This window comes from Erythranthe guttata, chromosome 12 (assembly GCF_056151865.1).
Source record: "Erythranthe guttata isolate IM_541 chromosome 12, IM_541, whole genome shotgun sequence".
Taxonomy (NCBI): Eukaryota; Viridiplantae; Streptophyta; class Magnoliopsida; order Lamiales; family Phrymaceae; genus Erythranthe; species Erythranthe guttata.
The window spans coordinates 19,319,279-19,337,500 of NC_142544.1; the positions used below are offsets into that span (position 1 = coordinate 19,319,279).

At 37.9% G+C, this 18,222-nt stretch overlaps 4 protein-coding genes across 9 annotated transcripts in view; 3 read left to right on the forward strand and 1 right to left on the reverse strand.

The window, feature by feature from the left end:
- Positions 1-1,127: 1,127 nt before the first annotated feature.
- UPL7 (ubiquitin-protein ligase 7) lies at positions 1,128-13,074 on the reverse strand. 6 transcript variants are annotated; one of them, XM_088826911.1, is made up of 17 exons: positions 12,048-13,074; positions 11,764-11,934; positions 9,729-10,046; positions 9,464-9,586; positions 9,133-9,373; positions 8,158-8,738; positions 6,898-7,881; positions 6,476-6,798; positions 5,321-5,599; positions 4,994-5,246; positions 4,419-4,589; positions 4,245-4,337; positions 3,603-3,710; positions 2,774-2,890; positions 2,138-2,227; positions 1,899-2,002; positions 1,128-1,540 (listed from the first exon to the last, which is right to left on the reverse strand). In XM_088826911.1, exons 3-16 carry the CDS (start codon positions 9,750-9,752, stop codon positions 1,919-1,921), a joined length of 3,471 nt encoding a protein of 1,156 aa, XP_088683037.1. In that variant the 5' UTR covers positions 9,753-10,046; positions 11,764-11,934; positions 12,048-13,074; the 3' UTR covers positions 1,128-1,540; positions 1,899-1,918. The 6 variants fall into 6 exon arrangements, 2 of the variants coding, with proteins under 2 accessions (XP_088683037.1, XP_012836072.2); XR_016034927.1 differs by lacking the exon at positions 12,048-13,074 and having other exon boundaries at positions 2,774-3,262; positions 11,764-11,869; XR_016034930.1 differs by lacking the exon at positions 12,048-13,074 and having other exon boundaries at positions 1,128-1,537; positions 4,419-4,607; positions 11,764-11,869.
- On the forward strand, positions 10,616-13,494 carry LOC105956559 (putative glycosyltransferase At5g03795). Its single transcript, XM_012980410.2, has 4 exons — positions 10,616-11,034; positions 11,722-11,909; positions 11,989-12,334; positions 12,502-13,494. Exons 1-4 carry the CDS (start codon positions 10,792-10,794, stop codon positions 13,180-13,182), a joined length of 1,458 nt encoding a protein of 485 aa, XP_012835864.2. The 5' UTR covers positions 10,616-10,791; the 3' UTR covers positions 13,183-13,494.
- Positions 13,495-13,786: 292 nt separating this feature from the next.
- Positions 13,787-15,738, forward strand: LOC105956560 (late embryogenesis abundant protein, putative / LEA protein). The gene is made up of 2 exons (XM_012980412.2): positions 13,787-14,984; positions 15,078-15,738. The coding sequence occupies exons 1-2, from the start codon at positions 13,899-13,901 to the stop codon at positions 15,522-15,524; spliced, it is 1,533 nt and encodes a 510-aa protein (XP_012835866.2). The 5' UTR covers positions 13,787-13,898; the 3' UTR covers positions 15,525-15,738.
- Positions 15,739-16,443: 705 nt separating this feature from the next.
- Positions 16,444-18,222, forward strand: part of LOC105956730 (sulfite exporter TauE/SafE family protein 4-like) — a 2,743-nt gene continuing 964 nt past the window's right edge. The window contains exons 1-9 of the mRNA XM_088826643.1: positions 16,444-16,710; positions 16,794-16,953; positions 17,125-17,328; positions 17,420-17,481; positions 17,582-17,630; positions 17,728-17,783; positions 17,867-17,953; positions 18,044-18,094; positions 18,182-18,222. The exon at positions 18,182-18,222 is cut by the window's right edge and continues 199 nt beyond it. Coding sequence (XP_088682769.1) covers positions 16,519-16,710; positions 16,794-16,953; positions 17,125-17,328; positions 17,420-17,481; positions 17,582-17,630; positions 17,728-17,783; positions 17,867-17,953; positions 18,044-18,094; positions 18,182-18,222 — 902 coding nt within the window. The 5' untranslated portion in view covers positions 16,444-16,518. The remainder of the gene's footprint in view (positions 16,711-16,793; positions 16,954-17,124; positions 17,329-17,419; positions 17,482-17,581; positions 17,631-17,727; positions 17,784-17,866; positions 17,954-18,043; positions 18,095-18,181) is intronic.

The following is an 18,222-nucleotide window of genomic DNA, read 5'->3' on the forward strand; positions in this document are numbered from 1 at the left end:
GATGTGATACTTAATAAGTTAGTTTGATTGTTGTGTTGGTAGTCGATTTATGCAGGTGATCCTTTCTAGAAAACATACTGTCATTTTAGGGGAGTCGTTGCAATTATGTATATTACCCCTGCTCTTATTTTCTGGATTTAGGTGTTCCATTTTAGATGAACCTTAACTATTCGGAATGGGCCCATGTCGAAAATAATTAAACCAGGCCCAAAATATGCTTATCTAGGCTAACTCTAAAACAGAGTCAGGCCCACCTCTGGCCCAAAAAGGCTCATTCAATCCCATTCTAGAAATAACTTGGGCCAAAATGGGCCATTTTATAATAAACCCCAGGCCCTCTTTAGGCCCATTCCGGACTTCACCCTAGGCCCACACCAGGTCCAATATAAAATCACTTAATCCCTGAAATGGGCCAATTCTAAAATTGCCATGGCCCAATTATGCCCATTCTGGACTCAACCGAGGCCCATTTTTGACCAAAATAAAATCACTTATGGCCCAAAATGGGCCCATCCCGAAATTGTCAAGGCCCAAATAGGCCCATTTACGACCTATATAAAATCATTTAAGGCCCAACATTGGCCCATCGTAGGCCCATTTCAGACTCAATCGAGGCCCATTTAGGACCAAAATAAAATCACTTAAGGCCCATATTGGGCCCATTTATTGCCCACTCAAATCAATTTGAGCCCACCATTGGCCCATTTCATATTTAAGCCACGGCCCAAATAGGCTTCAGGCTCCACAATTAACCAAAGGCCATTTGGACTTGACCGAGGCCCACTAAAGGTCCAAAATAAAATCATTTAAGGTTCAAAATGGGCCCATTGTAGGCCCAAAATCTACCCCATTTCTAGCACACAAATCAACCAATTCCAGTATTTAGCCCACTGTTTTTTTAACAGTAATAATTTTGAATGCATTAATTAGAATAAAATATGCGTCAATTCAAATTAATTAAGTTCTTAGCTGCTTCGGGTATCATGATGTATGAACAGGGCAGCTATACATATAAAACAAGGATGAAACACGTGAAAAACAAGACCTGCATATTACAAGCCTTTTTTTTTTTGTCCACCACACTAACTTCAATTTTTGTCCACCACAAGGATGATACAAATTAATTCAAATTACATATTCAGACTGCAAAATTATTCACGCACACTAACTTCAATTTTTGTCCACCACAAGATCTGGAATATTACAAGCCTTTTTTTTTACAATTAACAGAAAAAACAAGGATGAAACACGTGCGGAAGCAGCTGCAGCTCCCAAGTTACACAACACAAAAGTCCGTTTATTACTTACAAAGTTCTGTGTATACAGCAAATGTCCGTTTGATTACTTACAAAGTTTCTCACAGCAATGTGTATATACAATCTGGGAGCAAAGAGAACTGGACCTATGGTATGATAACCAGCTGCCGTCACTTTATTCCAAACATTTTAAGAGCAATGGTCTTTGATTGCTAGCACATATTACACCAAAATCCCAATAAAAATGACGCAAATTTGCAAGATCCTTACGCACACTAGTACTTCTGCATCATAAGATGTCAAATTTATCAGCTCAGTGCATATTCAAGTCTCTGTTAGACATTTATACACTATCATAAACTGTATTCATAGAGAAACGAAAAGCAGTAGCATGGCAGACACTGCGTTTTTTTTTTTTGACATTCAATGTTTCCTACTATTTTCCAGTACTATCTGAATCAATAAAAGTTTTTTTTTTTTTTTTTATCGGAAACAAGAAAAGCTTGTATAGTCAACTAGGTACAATAAACATAATATTAGGTGATATTATGATCGTAGAACTGATAACCACCCAGCAATTTGCCTCTAAGAGATGACATAATATAACAATAAAACAATCAACATTAAATAGAAGTTGCATACCTTCGCGTTGTCACAAACTACTAAGAAAGTTCGAATCCGGCATTAGAGTTAATGGCATACAGAAGTTTTGCCTTTAGAGTGCTGGCACGTTTGTATGTTGGAAGCTGTATCCATTACATGGGATTAAAAAAACGAACACAATATTAGTTAGCAACTTGACAACATAATATAATAGAGCTCGGTCAGGAAGATTATGTGGCCATAAAAATGGACCAGTGTTATAGCCTTCTGAAGAGTACCTTCAATGTATTATAACATGTAGAAGCTGATGGAAGCCTATCCACATCATGTCCTCCAAATGAAGCCCAAAGGGGAACATCACAAACCACCTACATTTATTAGAATTTCATGAGTCGGATAGCACTTCTGGGATAAGCATTTAGTTTTTATCCGTACTGCAATGCAAAATTCACGCCTCGGTATAACATGAAATGTACATGCTAGTTTCTCAAAACTCTTGAAAAAATCCTGAATGAAATTAAAGTCACATTGACTTATACAACGCAAGAATTTAAATCGTAACATGCAAAGAACTGAATTAATGTACGACGGTTCTGAAATGCCTATGCCATAACTACCAAGTGTAGCTAGACAAAATCATTCAGAATCACCTAACGATTTGAAATAGGTCAAGTCAAATAATCATATCAAATCATTCAGATAAACCAGTCATTTACCTGTCAAATGAAAAATAAAAAAGAAGAAAAACCAATAGAAGGTCTAACTTAAATATTATTTTAATTATACCAACAGCTCCAGATTCTCTGATTGGATTTGTTAAGACCGGACTAATTCTTTTGCCACAATGTCTAAAACGAGAATAAGTAAGAGATTTGATGGTTCTGAATAAACCAGGATTGAAGGTTACAAATTACCTTATGGATAGTAAAAGCCGGATGAAGGTGTTTAAACCCAAGCAGAGGTGCTCGAGAACAGCTGGTTACAAACTTCAGAAGCATACAGCGCTCACTAGGCTCAAGCCCTGCAAATACCTATGAACAAACAAACCAAAACGGAAACTCAAGTTTTGGATGGACAAATTTGACAATTTCAAAATCAGCAGCATCATGATGAAGTTGCATGCTCACTTCATTTAAACAGATACTCAAGCTTGAATTAATGCCAAATCTAGAAGCACAGAGCTATGAAAAATAAAATCCATCTACGGAAAATCAAGTAAAATCTCCCGATCAAACACACTAGAATTTAAAAGTGAATGGTTCCAGAAATCCAGCAGATCTACTATTTCTTAGCGCACAAATAAAATGAACTGTAAGAACTTCAGCAAGAGATGGATCGAAAAGAGTTTGTGACAGCAAAGGCCAGATCGGTACTCTAACAGACATGTGTCACCTAAGTATGTCCTGCATAGTACAGATTTTTGTTAGAGAACTGCTGTGGTCTTGCTGCAACAAATGCTTTAGCTTTACACCTCTTCTACTTTTTGAATTTCTTAAAGCTATTGCTTTTAGCTGCATTTTGTGATGCAATTGAGGCAATAAGACAACATTAGTCATCTATAGGTTGTGGTAAACCTAAATACATCCTTAGAACATACTTCAGAAAGAGAGATAGGATACTCAATACTTTTCCTTCGAATATTATGTGTCCCCTTAGATAAATGGCAGAAAACTGAGATCCAATAAGAAATGTTTGAAACTAATTAGCAAGCTGGTAGTGCAGTAACTGCATCAGGGGTTTTACCTCCCAAAATAGTTTAACGGTTCGACTCCCGTCACTGTAACCTCCAGTATATTGCGTGTTTTTTCTCAAATCGTCAACATCAATGTCATGATCCCCGCCTGAAAGTAACTGCAAACAAAAATTGATGACCATCATTTGGGGAGTGCGGACGAACAAGATGTTTACTACAGAAGTAAAAGCCATATCACACGTAAAAATTAATCGAATGTATCCTGGTCATAATATAGCGTAAATATTTCGAACAAGATGAGTACTATCGCCATAGAAAGCTACAAGATTCTTCATAAAATGTAAAGCTTGTACAGAAGATCAACATCAACATTAGTAATGACTAATAAAAACATGTTTCTAAGTTCGCACCTCTGCCGTGTGCTTAAAGTTTGTCTGGCAATTCTTTTCTGGGTGTAATGACTATATTCCATAGAAATGACTAAGAAAAACCTATTAACTGTATATATACTAGGTGATGGTCAACTTGAGTATAATTGCAATAACTATCTAATATTTACTATTATATGTACCAAAATAAGCAGACGCCTTCCTAGGAAATATATGTAGTGAAGACAGTTAAAGACCGTAATAGATAAACAAATGCAGACAAGACAAGGGAATAATTAGACGAAAATGCATTAAACAAAATACCTGATTAAATTCACTTGAATTGAATAACTTCAACCAAGAAGGAGATATTAAATCCGTCAACCCTCGATAAAATGCATTCGAGAAAGGAAGTATCTGCAATACAGTGATGGCAATGAGGTAATGTACAATTACATGCATTAAACTTCAGCAAAATCACAGAATACCCATGAATACCTGCCGGTTAAGTTTATAATCTGCCATTGCATAAACATACTGCAATCTATTTTCATTTGTCACACATATATCCTTGCCCCCCGGCTTGAGCTCAATTATATATCGTTTTCCAAGTGATTCTTCAGTAACTGTGAAATCTAAACAAAGATCCTTGACATCACCATCATAATGCTGCATGCCAAGTCATATCTGACATCAGAATATTAAAAACATTCATATGCAACCTCATTTGTAACAGAATTACATTTCTCAACAAAGATATATGCACAATATGATAGGAACTCAAACATCAATAAAAAAATATAAACTTTCAACTGTCTGAAAACAAGATCATATGCCAAAGCAACAGTACACAGCAAATTGAATGGTGCCAATACGACTCCTTTGTCTCATCTTTTAACTCTCGTTCCACCCTATAATTAACTACACTGGTACCACCAGCATTGAAAACTGCTTATTGCATTCACATTCTCTATAAGCTTCACAAGAAAGAAAGCTTCACATTAAAAATGTCACACTAAAGGCCAGAAAGCTGCCTCTCCTATGAAATTGCAAAGGTTTGATAGAGCATTCACCTTTACATACATGAGATTCCTGTGAAGCTCAGGATCAAGAGTGAAGAGTTCATCCACATAGCTATAGCGGCCCAACAACTTTTGCACAAAAACATGTGAAAAATAAAAATCAAGCAGTATTCCTTCATACAGAGCTTTACCAACAATTCTTCCCAGAAACTCAACCATCTGGATTCCATTATCCAAAAATCTTGCAGTTGGATTTGGTATTAGAAGCCTGTCAGAAGTTGAAGTCTGGGAGAAAAGCCCATACCTGAATAAGATGCAGTCAATTCAGAAACCATCAAATGATGATAAGTAAAACAATTCGAGCACATGACACCTTACTCTGGCGAAAAGGCTGCTTTTGAGATGTCAGTCAAGAACTCCTTGGATAACCCACCATAGTCAAGGCCAGCCTCTGGAAGCCCCGACTCACTAACAAATGAAACATGGATTGCAGATTTCAACTTTGAACCAAGTGAATTTAATTGTTGCATCCCATCTTCAAATATACGATCCCGACGAATAACTATCTCGATAGATCGTGAACCAGGTCCAGTGCCTTCACCAGCCAATCTTCTTGACACTTTGTCCATGCTGATAAATTCTCTGAACATTCTGACTCTGCCAAATTTGGAAAGGAATAATATATCATATTAATCTTTGGCATCAAAAGAGAAAATGAGTAGTTTTTAGATAGACCTAGTAAAGAGAAAAATTAGAAGAGTTCCACTCATGATGTTCAAGCATGTGGCTTGAGAATATTAAACTACTAAACATGGAGCTGGAAGAAATCCAAGAGTAACTATAGGTCAGGGGAATTAACAGATTTGCTGCAATACTAATTCCAAGTTTCATAACGTCATCCAATGTCCCCCTCGGTTAGAAAAGATACACAAGATCTCCTATAGAAATTTTCCGGAACTTAATTGTCACATTTCAGGAAATGATAGTGGACCATACTACACAAGATCCCTTAGTTCACAAAGCATAAATGAGTTCAGTACTAACTTAGGGTGTGTGAATGCCCATTATCAATACTAGGACCGTAAGTGCCTCTAGGACATTGACTTCAAATTAATGACTGCAACAACTTAAGAGCAAGGAGGAATCATAAGGTAGAATGGCTAGTTAAAAAGGACTAAATACTAATGTAACAATACATTACTACCAAAAATCAGGATAAAATAAATTATTTCCCCATTGAAAAGCAGGCTTTAACAATCATCCATATATATTTGCAGTTATATATTCCTAGAGAAATCAGATCACGGATGTCCTGAAAAATCTGAAGTTTTGACTTTATGGAATTACTTAAGTTGGAATGTTTGGCTCTTTTGGCAAATTATAAAAAAGTGGAAAGCTATGTGATAAAAGTTCCCGGGAATATTAATCAGGCAGTAGCACAAACAACAAAAAAATCTATTAGCCGATTGATAAAAGAAGTGGTACTTCGACTATCAGCAGTTTAACTGGTTACAAACTCACAGTTGGACCTACCTTTCTTCAAAAGGAAATATATGTGGCATAGTAGTAATGACGGAACCCATGCTTGAGGAGGTTGCTCCATCAGCCGCTGAAAACACTTCATGAGTCCTAGCAGCAACAGCAATCGTCATCCTGTTACTTTTACCAGGTGAAAGCCACAAAGAAGGATGACAAAATTGGTGCCTACAATCCCTTTCATATAACAAATGCAGGCATCGAACTGCAGAATCCAGAAGAGCTCTGTACTCCGAGCTAATACCAAGGGATAAGGAATTATATGCAAATGTATTCAATACTGACGCAATTTTGCGCTGCTGCTCCAATTTGAATGGCACCTAATTAATTTGACAACAACAGTAAAATTATTACCTCCATTCAAGTGAATAATAACAACAATGTAATCGTACAAATTAAAAGAAATAAATATATATAACCTGCTTATCATAGAACTCTATGTCATCTAGAACCAACAATAGGTGTGAATAGCTGGAACAAAAGAGCAGGAGCACATGGTATATATCTTTTGATATGCCTTCAGGACCTCGCCTTAGAGGCTCAATGTCCCATTCATCCGAAGGAGGCTCCTCAATTTGTTTGAAGTTAGATTGGCTGGTGACTGAATCCACGTAATCATCCTCTGCTGGTGACTTTCCAGTGAACTTTTGCAACACATTGATCCATTTATTGCCTGCGTCTTTACTTAATCCCTTTTGCCTTGTGCCAGAAACTCCTTCACTTTTATCTCCAGACACTCTACTTGCACACAATGATGTTGAATTGGCAATTTGTTTTTTCCCCCGGAAGAGATATTTTTCAAGTTCTTCCCACAAACTAAAAAGAAATCCAGGTGTGAATGACAGCATATTGAGGACAGGCAAAGATTTGAGCACAGGATTCAAAGCTGAAAATAGTCGAAGCATGCACGAATAATAATAAGCTATATCAAGCAATCTGTAGTTCCATGAATATGTTTGATTGCCTATTGAAAGATCATCGGTTCCACATACAAAGCCCTCTTTTACGAAATCCAAGAGTTTCTTAAGATGCCACTGTTGATAAACAGGCTTAAAAAGGTCCATATATGACAGCTTTGAGAACCCACAATTTGTTTCATCCATTTCAAATACAGATACGGCAGATGTATAGTTATCAACTTGAGTTTCTTCAGTTTTCCTCGTCATCTGTTCAAAGTTTCCAAGTGAAGCCAAGAGTTTATCCGCAAGTATGATAACTACATGGAGATAGGCTGAATGGTCTAAGTCTTCAACGAATTTTCCCGAGTCGGTTGCACTAGTATGACTCCATGTTGCAAGGTACATAATGTTAGCAAGAGCCCAACCAACGCATGGCATCTTTTTGGATGTCAACTCCAACTGATCCACTTCAGAAAGTTCCTTGAAAATCTTCTCTTTTGAGATCTGCCATCACCTGCCATGGTTTGATCAGCCCCTAATGCTTTAATCTAAGTTAGTTAAAAATTCCCAAAATGGAAATATCAAATATTTTTGACAAATATTTTGTAGAATGAATTACATAACTTGGAATCAATAAATTAAGGAAAATTCCAATACATTTGAGGAAGTTTGCTCAAACCAACAAATTAATCACTTGACCAAGAAAAGGAAATGGTTTCATTGTTTTTATTAGCTGCAATGTAAAATACTGGAAGATTTCTCATTACAGCCAACTCTTACCAGTAATGTCCTTAGGCACGGTGATAGTACTGACTTGTGTCTCAAAGCAGGTGCAAGAATTGAGGGTAAACGTTGGGGAAACCAAGGTATCGTGAGTAGTGAGATGCAGTACTGCTCAACTGCGCACTCCGTCATGCTACCATCATTCATGTCTATGTTTGTTAGGTGGAAGGGCCGCAAAGACAAAGTTATTGCACTGGCAACTATCAAGAATATATCATCTTTCTGACAAGATACTAACTCTTGAGAAGAAAAAGGAGCTTCCAGTTTATAAATGAATTTCCTAATGCAATTATATAACCCACTTTGTTTACTCCCAATAAATTGTACTAGATTTTTCGCTGCAGCATTTGCATCCTTGCGTCCATCATCATCGATACAATTCCAACCTTTCGGATCAGTTAAGAGAACTGATAAACGCATCGCTGTTGATGTAAGAACAGCATTTTGAACCCTTTGACTGGAGTCAAACACGGATAAAATAAACAAGCAAATAGAAATCATCTTCTTTGACTGTTGAAACCATATCCTTCTATCTTCAATGCAACCTGTTACCATCGAGCAAAAATTCTGATGTACATCTGCAAGTCAAAGATAGTTGTGCATCAGAGACAGTTCTGCTTCATCAAAAAGACAACAACCAAAAATTTTGGTAAAGGCCTTCCAGGCATTCTTTCTCATAAACAACAAGGTCTGGCATAAACAAGCCAATGGTTTTCCTATATTCAGCTAGTATACATCTAACTCTGAGCATAATAGAAAGTTGTCTTACTTTGTACTATCCAACTGAGCGTTATCCATGATTGGTCATTATCCAGTTATCCTCTTAAATAACATGTATCCTACAAACTACCCTAACTGAAAATCGCAAAGTCTCAACTGGCTTGCATGTTACTGATTCCAATAACCATTCTCAATCATCATACATAATCTCAACCCACACTATATAAACTCAAAATTCAAAGAACGGCATACCTTTGGAAGTTATGTCCTCCAAAAGAATTTGGAAGCAGTTCATCATGCAGTCCCTATCTCTGGCTCCAATTGTCCCGCGTCGAACAGATAAATAGTTTATAAAGAAAAGAAACGGCCTCAAGATTTCCCTCGCTATCTGCTTTCCAGTGAGAGGACCAGCACGACTGTTCATCATAATTTCCCACTCCTCCCGCAGCCGCAGTGCCACCAATTTCATCTCATGATGCCGCCTCCAAACCCTCTGAATACACGTAAACAAATTGTATAATTGAGTGATGATTTTGAATCTGGTTTTTTTGGGGTTTTCCGATTCACAACATTATGATTTTACCTGAATGAGCACTACGGCGGCATTGGCTCTCCTGGTATAATTCCGGAGTTCCCTCTCTTGATTAACCCTCTCCAGAAGGGCATCCCTCGTAATTTCTTTGGCGCTCTTTCCACGCAGCGACACCTGAACGAGAATTCAAACCCGAGACTCATTACAGAGTTGAAGAAAAAATGTAATTTAAATCACGAAAAGGAACAACGATCTTCTTATGAAATCCTTCCGAGTTAAGATTGGGTGAAACAATCGGAGAGGAAAAATGACCTACCTGGTGTTTACGAGGATCTTGCATAATTCTCCGCCGATTCGAACGCAGAGTCCACTCGGCGGGACGACGAATTAGGGTTTGGTTCTCGAAATTTTTAATGAGTTTCTCCCGAATGATTTCCTGTGTGTTTTGTTAACTGTCTGTAAGAAGAATACATGTAAAACGATGTCGTGATCCGTGAGTTTACTTTTTGCTTTTCTTTCGCCTTTCGGTTCAGTTGGCCGGTCCACATTATGACTCGCTCAAGGGGAAAAATTAATATTCAGCAGTTACTTTTATAAGTTCAATTTAATTGTTACGCATAAATCAAAATACTACCTGCAAAAAAAAAAGAAAAATCAATCAATTTATAAATATGTGTTTTTGCTCCTCCCACTTTTATTTTCTTCTCTATTCTTTTATCTAAATTTATACATATGTTTTCGATTTATTATTACAATATAAAATAGTATTAACAAAATTTATAATTTTTAATAAAATAATTGTAAATATACTTTTATTTTATGCATACAATCGACTTTAAAAAGTTGTTCTAAACTTGCGGGTGCTAATTTTCTTCATATAGTAATAACTAATAAATGAGAACTTATCAATTGAATATAGAAAATGGGCCAACTTTTAAGTTCATAGTAGACAGTTTAAAGTGATTGGTTAAACCCAATATAACAATAAATACCTAATTTAAAGACTTTCTTGCACGTCAAAAAAGAAAGGGAAAAAATTAATTAAATCAAATTAATTTTGATTGAACCATGCACAAGGTAAAGAATCGAAGCATGGAAGGAAAAACGTACCCGTCATAACTAAGTTTCCATATTTTGCATGAAAAACTTTATATATAGGAGCATCTGCTATAAATAACGCCCCCATAATTCTTTACCCTTCCCACACTCCATTAATTTTGCTCTCAAACTCCACTTATACAAAAATCAAATCCCAACCAAAAATTCACTTCAAATTTTCAAAAGAAGAAAGATAAAGAAAGAAGCAAGCATAAAAGATTCATATAATAGAGAGGAGGAGAGAGAGAGAGAGAGAGAGAGAGAGTTTCAGAAAAGAAGCGATGTCTTCGACATCATCGTTGTGTTACAAGCATTTATGGTTTTTGATACCACTTCTGGCGGCAGCGGTGGCGGGGGTGGTGGTTTTCGTGGGTCCTAAGGTGTCGATGTTTTCTTCCAACTCTAGTTACTTATTACAGGATTACTTGCGTACGAGGTTTCTAAACGATGCCCCTCTGAAATATCATAATTCCAACGACTCTACGAAATCTTTTACCATTGATGATGGATCTAACCAAAAACCAGTAAGTTTTCTATCTTTCCGTCGATCCCTATTGTGCTGTTTACGTTCATGCAGTTTTTTTACATTCTTGTTTTTATTTCAGAATATCAAATCACGTAATCCATCATAGTGTTTAACTATCTATGTTTTTAGTGATGGTGAATAATGAAAATATTATGTTGCATAACTCTCACAATTAAAATCAACTAATTTTTCATGGACTTAGAGAAGAAAACCATTATAGGAAAATTACAAGTCAAAGGTAGTAGTATTAAAGTTTATTTGCATTTTCAGTATGTTGGAAAATGTTTAGATATTATTAAGCGTGTAGAGGATTTGTGGCTAATTATTATCCAGCTATAGTTTATCATAAAGATTATAGCATCAAAAGGACTAATATAATAATTGATTAAAAACAAAATTTCCACTAAATACACAAAAGTTGGCATGTCTAAATCTTATAGGGGCATGGGAATAGTGTTACTTTTTGCACTAGACAAACTATTTGTTCTTTTATTCTTCTGTTAATTTTATTTAGACTCTGTTTATCTAATTTAATCAAATTTCTATTTAGAATTGTCATCATTCTGATTAATGGGATTATTTATTTTAAAAGCCGGGCATATACAATAAATACGAATCTACGAAATACTCGATTTAGTGTAATAATTTATGCAATGTGGATTATCATGTATCAATAGTTCAACAGGTAAGAAATGAAGACAAGTATCGAAATTTTACGAGAACATACAGTAGTTTGGAGATGGTGGAAGCCGATCTCGCACAAACCCGAGACGCCATTAGCCAAGCCAAAAAAGGTGGAAATGAAACACGAGACCCCGATCCCGATTATGTCCCTGATGGACCAATGTATTGGAATCCCAAAGTCTTTCACAGGTACCTAAAAAAACCATCGATTTTACTGCAATAAAGTTCACGATTAAAAACTCTCACTAATGTATATAAATAAAAACAGGAGCTATTTGGAAATGGAGAAGAAAATGAAGGTGTTTGTTTACGAAGAAGGGGACCCACCAGTGTTCCATTTCGGTCCCTGTAAGCATACGTATGCGATAGAGGGAATCTTCATTTCAAATATGGAAGTTAGCAGATTTCGGACAATGGACCAAGACAAAGCTCATTTGTTCTTCCTTCCATTCAGCGTAACAATGATAACACAGGTGATATACGTGAAAGATTCCCATGAATGGGGTTTAATGAAAAATGCAGCTTCGGATTACGTCAATGTCATTGCTCAGAAGCATCCTTACTGGAATCGAAGCCTTGGTGCTGACCATTTCATGCTTGCTTGCCATGACTGGGTAAGAAAAATTCAGTGAGGAAATAACTCAAACACTTGGCGTGCAATCTTAAAATTCCAGTGAGGAAATAAATCAAACACTTGGCAGGCAATCTTAAAATTTCAGTGAGGAAATAACTCAAACACTTGGCAGGCAATCTAACTTTGTGATCATGGATATTAATGCAGGGGCCTGAGATCTCATTCGCAGTCCCCAATCTATACAAGAACGCAATCCGAGCATTATGCAACGCCAACACATCGGAGAGATTCGACCCCTCCCGCGACGTGTCCATACCAGAAATCCATCTCCCGGGCGGCACTACGCAGGGCATTATCGGCGGTCCGCCGCCGTCCAAGCGGCCGATACTTGTGTTCTACGCCGGCGGAGTACACGGACCGATCCGGCCGATACTCCTCGAGCACTGGGAAAACAAGACCGACCCCGACGTGCAAATCTACAGATACCTCCCGAAAAACATGTCCTATTACGGGATGATGAGGAAGAGCCGCTACTGCATATGCCCCAGCGGGTACGAGGTGGCGAGTCCGAGAATGGTGGAGGGGCTTTATCTGGGCTGCGTACCGGTTCTGATCAAGGACAGTTACGTAATTCCGTTCAGCGATGTACTGAACTGGGAGACTTTTGCGGTGATTGTTCCGGTGAGAGATATCCCCAATTTGAAGAAGATATTGACCGGAATTTCTTCAAAGGAGTATATGAAGATGCAGAGAAGGGGGATTCAGATGAGGCGCCATTTTGAGATCAATTCGCCGCCGAAGAGATACGATGTTTTTCATATGATTCTGCATTCGATTTGGCTGAGAAGGCTCAATATCCGCCTCCATGAAAACGAATACGATCACTGACAACCTTTTTTTTTGAATTAGGCGGTTTAAATTAATTTTCCAGGACTAAAAATTAATTTCTTCAATTGGGCCTTCAATTAATTTCAAGGCCCACTATATATATACTAGAGGGGTAAATTACAACCGTCCCCCTGAAGTAAGGTCTATTTAAAAATCAAACCCCTAATTTTCTAAAAACTACATCAATACCCTTGTAATTTGTAAATGTCTTACGTTAACACCCTTTTGTCGGGTGAATATGAGAAATTTATAAATTAGAGGGGGTTATATGTAATTTCTCAAACAAAAGAGGTTTATTTCTAATTACGTAAATGACCAGCAGTTGAATAATATATATTTATTTTATCAAATTACAAGAATATTCCCGATATATTAATCCTTGAGCAAATATAATTTTATTTTCTAGTATTTAAAATGTTATATGAGGATAAGGGCCACCGCCCACCGACTTCTCACTCTTCTGCGTTTCATAAGCTGGTGCTACGTGGCGAACGGTGGTTTTATTAGGATGTTCTACGTGGCGTGATAATAGAAGACCAGCAAATTTCAGCATGCAACGTGTCACCGCAAACAATACTAAATCAACTCATATATATATATATGCACCTCCGTCGTGCTTAACAAAATCAACAACAACAAAAAACAATCGAATTGCTACTGTAATTGTATTTGTATACCGATCGATTCAGATAATCACTGGAAGTAGGGGAAAAAGAATGGCGTCAAGGCAACCGGCGAGGGAGGAGAGAGCTGAAGCGGCTGCGAGAGTCGCCGCCGACGAGCTCAGCCAGGTGAATAAAGAAAGAAGGGCGACGGAGAAGGAAGTTATAGTAACGGAGAAACAGCCGGAGTACTACCACCAGACGGAAGTCCGGCAGGAAGAGAGGGGTCCCGGCGTGATTGGCAGCTTGATTAAGACAGTTCAGGGTGCTAAGGAAGCTGTGATGGGCAAGTCACACGAAGCTGCTGATAGGACAACCGAGACGGCGGAGGAAGCCGCCGCGAGGGCTAGGGAAGGGAAGGATTCCACCGCGAAGAAGGCGGCGGAGTACAAGGATTACACGGCGGGGAAAGCTGTGGAGACTAAGGACTCTGCGGCTGAGAAGGCGAAACAAGCCGCCGGAAAGGTGGGTGAGTATAAGGGCTATGCGGCGGAGAAGACAAAGGAAACCGCCGACGCTACGGCTGAGAAGGCGAAGCAGGCGAAAGATACCACCGCCGGGAAAATGGGGGAGTACAGAGACTATGCGGCGGAGAAGACTAAAGAAACCGCCGACGCCACGGCTGAGAAGGCGAAGCAAGCTAAAGACACCACCGCCGGAAAGATGGGAGAGTACAGAGACTACGCGGCGGAGAAGACAAAAGAAACGGCCGACGCTGCGGCTGAAAAAGCGAAGCAAGCTAAAGACACCACCGCCGCAAAGATGGGGGAGTACAGAGACTACACGGCGGAGAAGGCAAAGGAGACGAAGGATTACGCAGCCCAGAAAGCGAAGGAGACGAAAGATGCGACGGTGGAGAAAGCAAAACAAGCCAAGGACACAACTGTACAGAAATCTGCAGAAGCCAAAGATGCAACAATGGAGAAGGCCGGCGAGTATAAGGATTACACCGCCGAGAAAGCGAAAGAAGGGAAGGACACAACTGTAGGGAAGATGACTGAGTTGAAGGACTCGGCGGCCGACGCGGCCAGGAGGGCTATGGGTTATTTGACCGGGAAGAAAGAGGAGACCAAACAGACGGCGGTGGAAACTGGTGAAGCTGCAAAAGAGAAGGCCGGCGAAACTGCTGAAGCCGCCAAGGTTTGCCGCTTTTATGAAATTTGAGCTTTTTTTTTTTTTTTTTTGTGGTTTTTTGTTTTTTTTTTTGGTTAATTGGTTATGAATTAAATGTAGGAGAAGTATGAAGGCACGAAGGAAGAAACTAGAAGGAAGATGGAAGAGATGAGGATTGAAGGAGAACAAAACAGGGCCGATGCAGAGAGGTCGGAAGCCAGAGGCGGCGGCGGCGGCGGTGGTGGAATATTCGGAGCTTTGGGTGCTATCAAAGATAAGCTGACGCCGTACTCGACGGGCACCGCAGGGGCGGAGAAGGAGAAGGAGAAGGAGACAAGGGTTTCGTATGGTGGCGTAGCAGAAGCGAAGGGGGGGCGGAGGCTGGCGGTGGATGAGGAGGGAACTCCGGTGGTTATGGAGGTTGATGTGGAGGAGACTCCGGCGGGTGGGGTCGCTGCGACACTGAAAGCGACGGACCAGATGACTGGGCAGACGTTCAACGACGTCGGAGCGGTGGCGGATGAGGGCGTCGCACGTGTACGGCTGGATCGCCCCGGGAAGATGTGAATTTAACGTTTGTCCGTTGTCTGTTTGAAAATTAACACAAAAAGAACTTTTTACTTGCATATGGTTATTTTGCTTTTGGTTTTGTATGTACTTCCGGACTGCGGGCCGGGCTTTTGATTTGGGCTTTTGACTAGTCTTTGTTTCGGTCCATCACCGGTTTATATATCCGATAACGCTTTTTCCTTTTAATCGTAATAAGTATATTTGGAACGCATATTATGTAATGGTATATTTCCAATTCCCGGGTACCTATTAAATAAATAAATAATAATATTCATTTCAGAAATTGATATATTATGCGCACTCAATTATTTTTTTTTGAAAAAAAAATGAAAATTGGAATGGAACGTATGATTATTAATTACACACAAAAGGAAGAGGATCGGATTGGATTCCACCCCTAATCTTTCTTTTGTTAATGGATTCTCAAATCAACAAAAAAATGGAAGCGCACACAAAAAAAAATCTTATATATCTTATTAATTATATTTTTCATGATAATGGCTATACTGATAATATATACTCGTTTTATGTTTTATCTATTAAATATTTTTTTAATAATTTATAAATGAATTCGGAACAAAGTCAAAGCTATGAAGACCGGTCAATTAACAGGACACACGACTAAAGCCAAAAATTAAATAAACAAATAAAAAAATACACACACGAGTGACGGCTAAGTTCTAACGTTCCATAATTGAAAATTTAAGATTTTCTCACTAATTAATTACACGTCATAATTGCGAATCAATGTTTTTCTTCTACACTATACCTGTTAATGCATTATTGACACACGACCCGTTTCATGGACCCGACCCGACCCGAGTAACATCCCTAGATTCACTGTCCTTAATAGTACCGAGGACAATCTTTTTCTTCTGACAGTATATATTACACTGCATCTTTTCATTTATTCCTTACCAAAGGAAGAGGAAGAGTATATTCTGGGGAAATTAACCAATTAAAAGGTGGTGGTGGAGTCTAATAATAATTAATGGCGGCAAAAGGGCTACTTATATACCTAATCACATCCTTTCTTTTAGCATTTTGTTCTCTTCATTTCATCAATTATTATTACCACTCACATCATAAAGTTGTTGATTCAAAACAATTGTTTGATCTTTCCTCTTCAAACTTCACTCTTCTACAGCAGATCAGATATGCCTCCGAAGACAAGATTTGGCCTGTAAGTATATATATAGTTTTGACTTATTAATGTACTTTGGTAAAGATTGTATTTTTTTTAATATTTAATTTTTAATTTTGCAGGAATTGAGGTTTGGGTGGAGAGTTGTGTTGGCAAGTGTAATAGGGTTCTTGGGTTCAGCATGTGGAACAGTAGGGGGGGTGGGTGGGGGTGGCATTTTCGTACCTATGTTAACTCTCATTCTTGGCTTTGATACTAAGTCTGCTGCTGCTATTTCCAAATGTAAGAACTAATCATATACATAATTAATAATATTATATCTTACATAAACATATATTTGTTGAAATGTTACATTATAAGCTAAGTCTAATAATGAACCCTACTGAAATTACTGTACAGATAATTTTTTATTTATTTAATTTTTTTTTTAATGATGGGAAAAAAAAAATGAAGGCATGATAATGGGAGCATCTGCATCATCAGTTTGGTACAACGTGAGGGTCCCACATCCATGCAGACAGCACGTGCCAATAATTGACTATGATTTGGCTCTCTTGTTCCAGCCCTTGCTTATGCTCGGCATCACCGTTGGTGTTTCTTTCAGTCTTGTCTTCCCACATTGGCTTATCTCTCTCCTAATCATCTTCCTCTATTTAGGTACATATGTATATAGATATTAATTCAATATTTGTTATATGATAAATTTCAGCCTTACTATTTTTTATTTATTTTTTTAAAAAATGCATAGGGACGTCGTCTAGGTCATTCGCTAAGGCGATTGTAATGTGGAAGAAAGAAACTATTTTGAAGGTAATTTATCGATCGGTGTAATTCGGTGGCCGTCGTGATGCACGATTTTAATCGAGATATTTTGTTTTAGTTTTTTTTAAAACGGATAAAAATAATGCAGAGAGCCATGGAAGAGAGGAAACATACAGTTGCTGATTCTCATGGACAATGTAAAGTAACTCAGTTACTACAGCCTTCTAATTAATTAATCAATTTTTTTTATTTTTTTTTTGTTTGTCCTAATTAATATTATTTTATTTTGATCAGTGTTGATTGATGTTGAGTATGAAGCACTGGTTCCTAATGAGGAGAAAACAACACTAGTGAGCATTTTTCAAATTAATTATCTTTTTCTCATTAGTAATTAATTGAGTTTTTAAATGTTTAATTGTTTGTTTAACATCAGCAAATCATAAGGGGCAACCTTAATTTAAAAAGAATTTTGGCCCTGGTTCTTCTGTGGACTTGCTTTTTGCTTCTTCAAGTCATCAAGGCAAGTATCATTTATAACATATATAAATATATATTTTTATTTGCAATTTGTATTTAACTTAATTAACCTTTAGCAATCATTAAATTACAGTATGGTGCAACATCTTGTAGCACATTGTACTGGGTGCTCAACTTGCTACAGGTCTGTAAAGATGAACCATTTAATTTGAAATGCCCTCAATAACTGTTTGATAAAATGTCTCAATGATAAAATTTACTATTGTCTCAGTTACCGGCAGCTCTTGCGGTTTTCGGTTACGAATGCGTAAA

Coding starts and splice junctions, on each gene's coding strand:
- LOC105956559 (XM_012980410.2), top strand. CDS start 10,792: ATGTCTTCGACATCATCGTTGTGTTACAAGCATTTATGGTTTTTGATA. Junction 11,910..11,988: donor AATCCCAAAGTCTTTCACAG/GTACCTAAAAAA, acceptor AAATAAAAACAG/GAGCTATTTGGAAATGGAGA. Junction 12,335..12,501: donor TGCTTGCTTGCCATGACTGG/GTAAGAAAAATT, acceptor ATATTAATGCAG/GGGCCTGAGATCTCATTCGC.
- LOC105956560 (XM_012980412.2), top strand. CDS start 13,899: ATGGCGTCAAGGCAACCGGCGAGGGAGGAGAGAGCTGAAGCGGCTGCG. Junction 14,985..15,077: donor AAACTGCTGAAGCCGCCAAG/GTTTGCCGCTTT, acceptor AATTAAATGTAG/GAGAAGTATGAAGGCACGAA.
- UPL7 (XM_088826911.1), bottom strand. CDS start 9,752: ATGCAAGATCCTCGTAAACACCAG. Junction 4,590..4,993: donor GGAATCTCATGTATGTAAAG/GTGAATGCTCTA, acceptor CTTGGCATGCAG/CATTATGATGGTGATGTCAA. Junction 3,711..4,244: donor ATTCAAGTGAATTTAATCAG/GTATTTTGTTTA, acceptor TTTTGTTTGCAG/TTACTTTCAGGCGGGGATCA.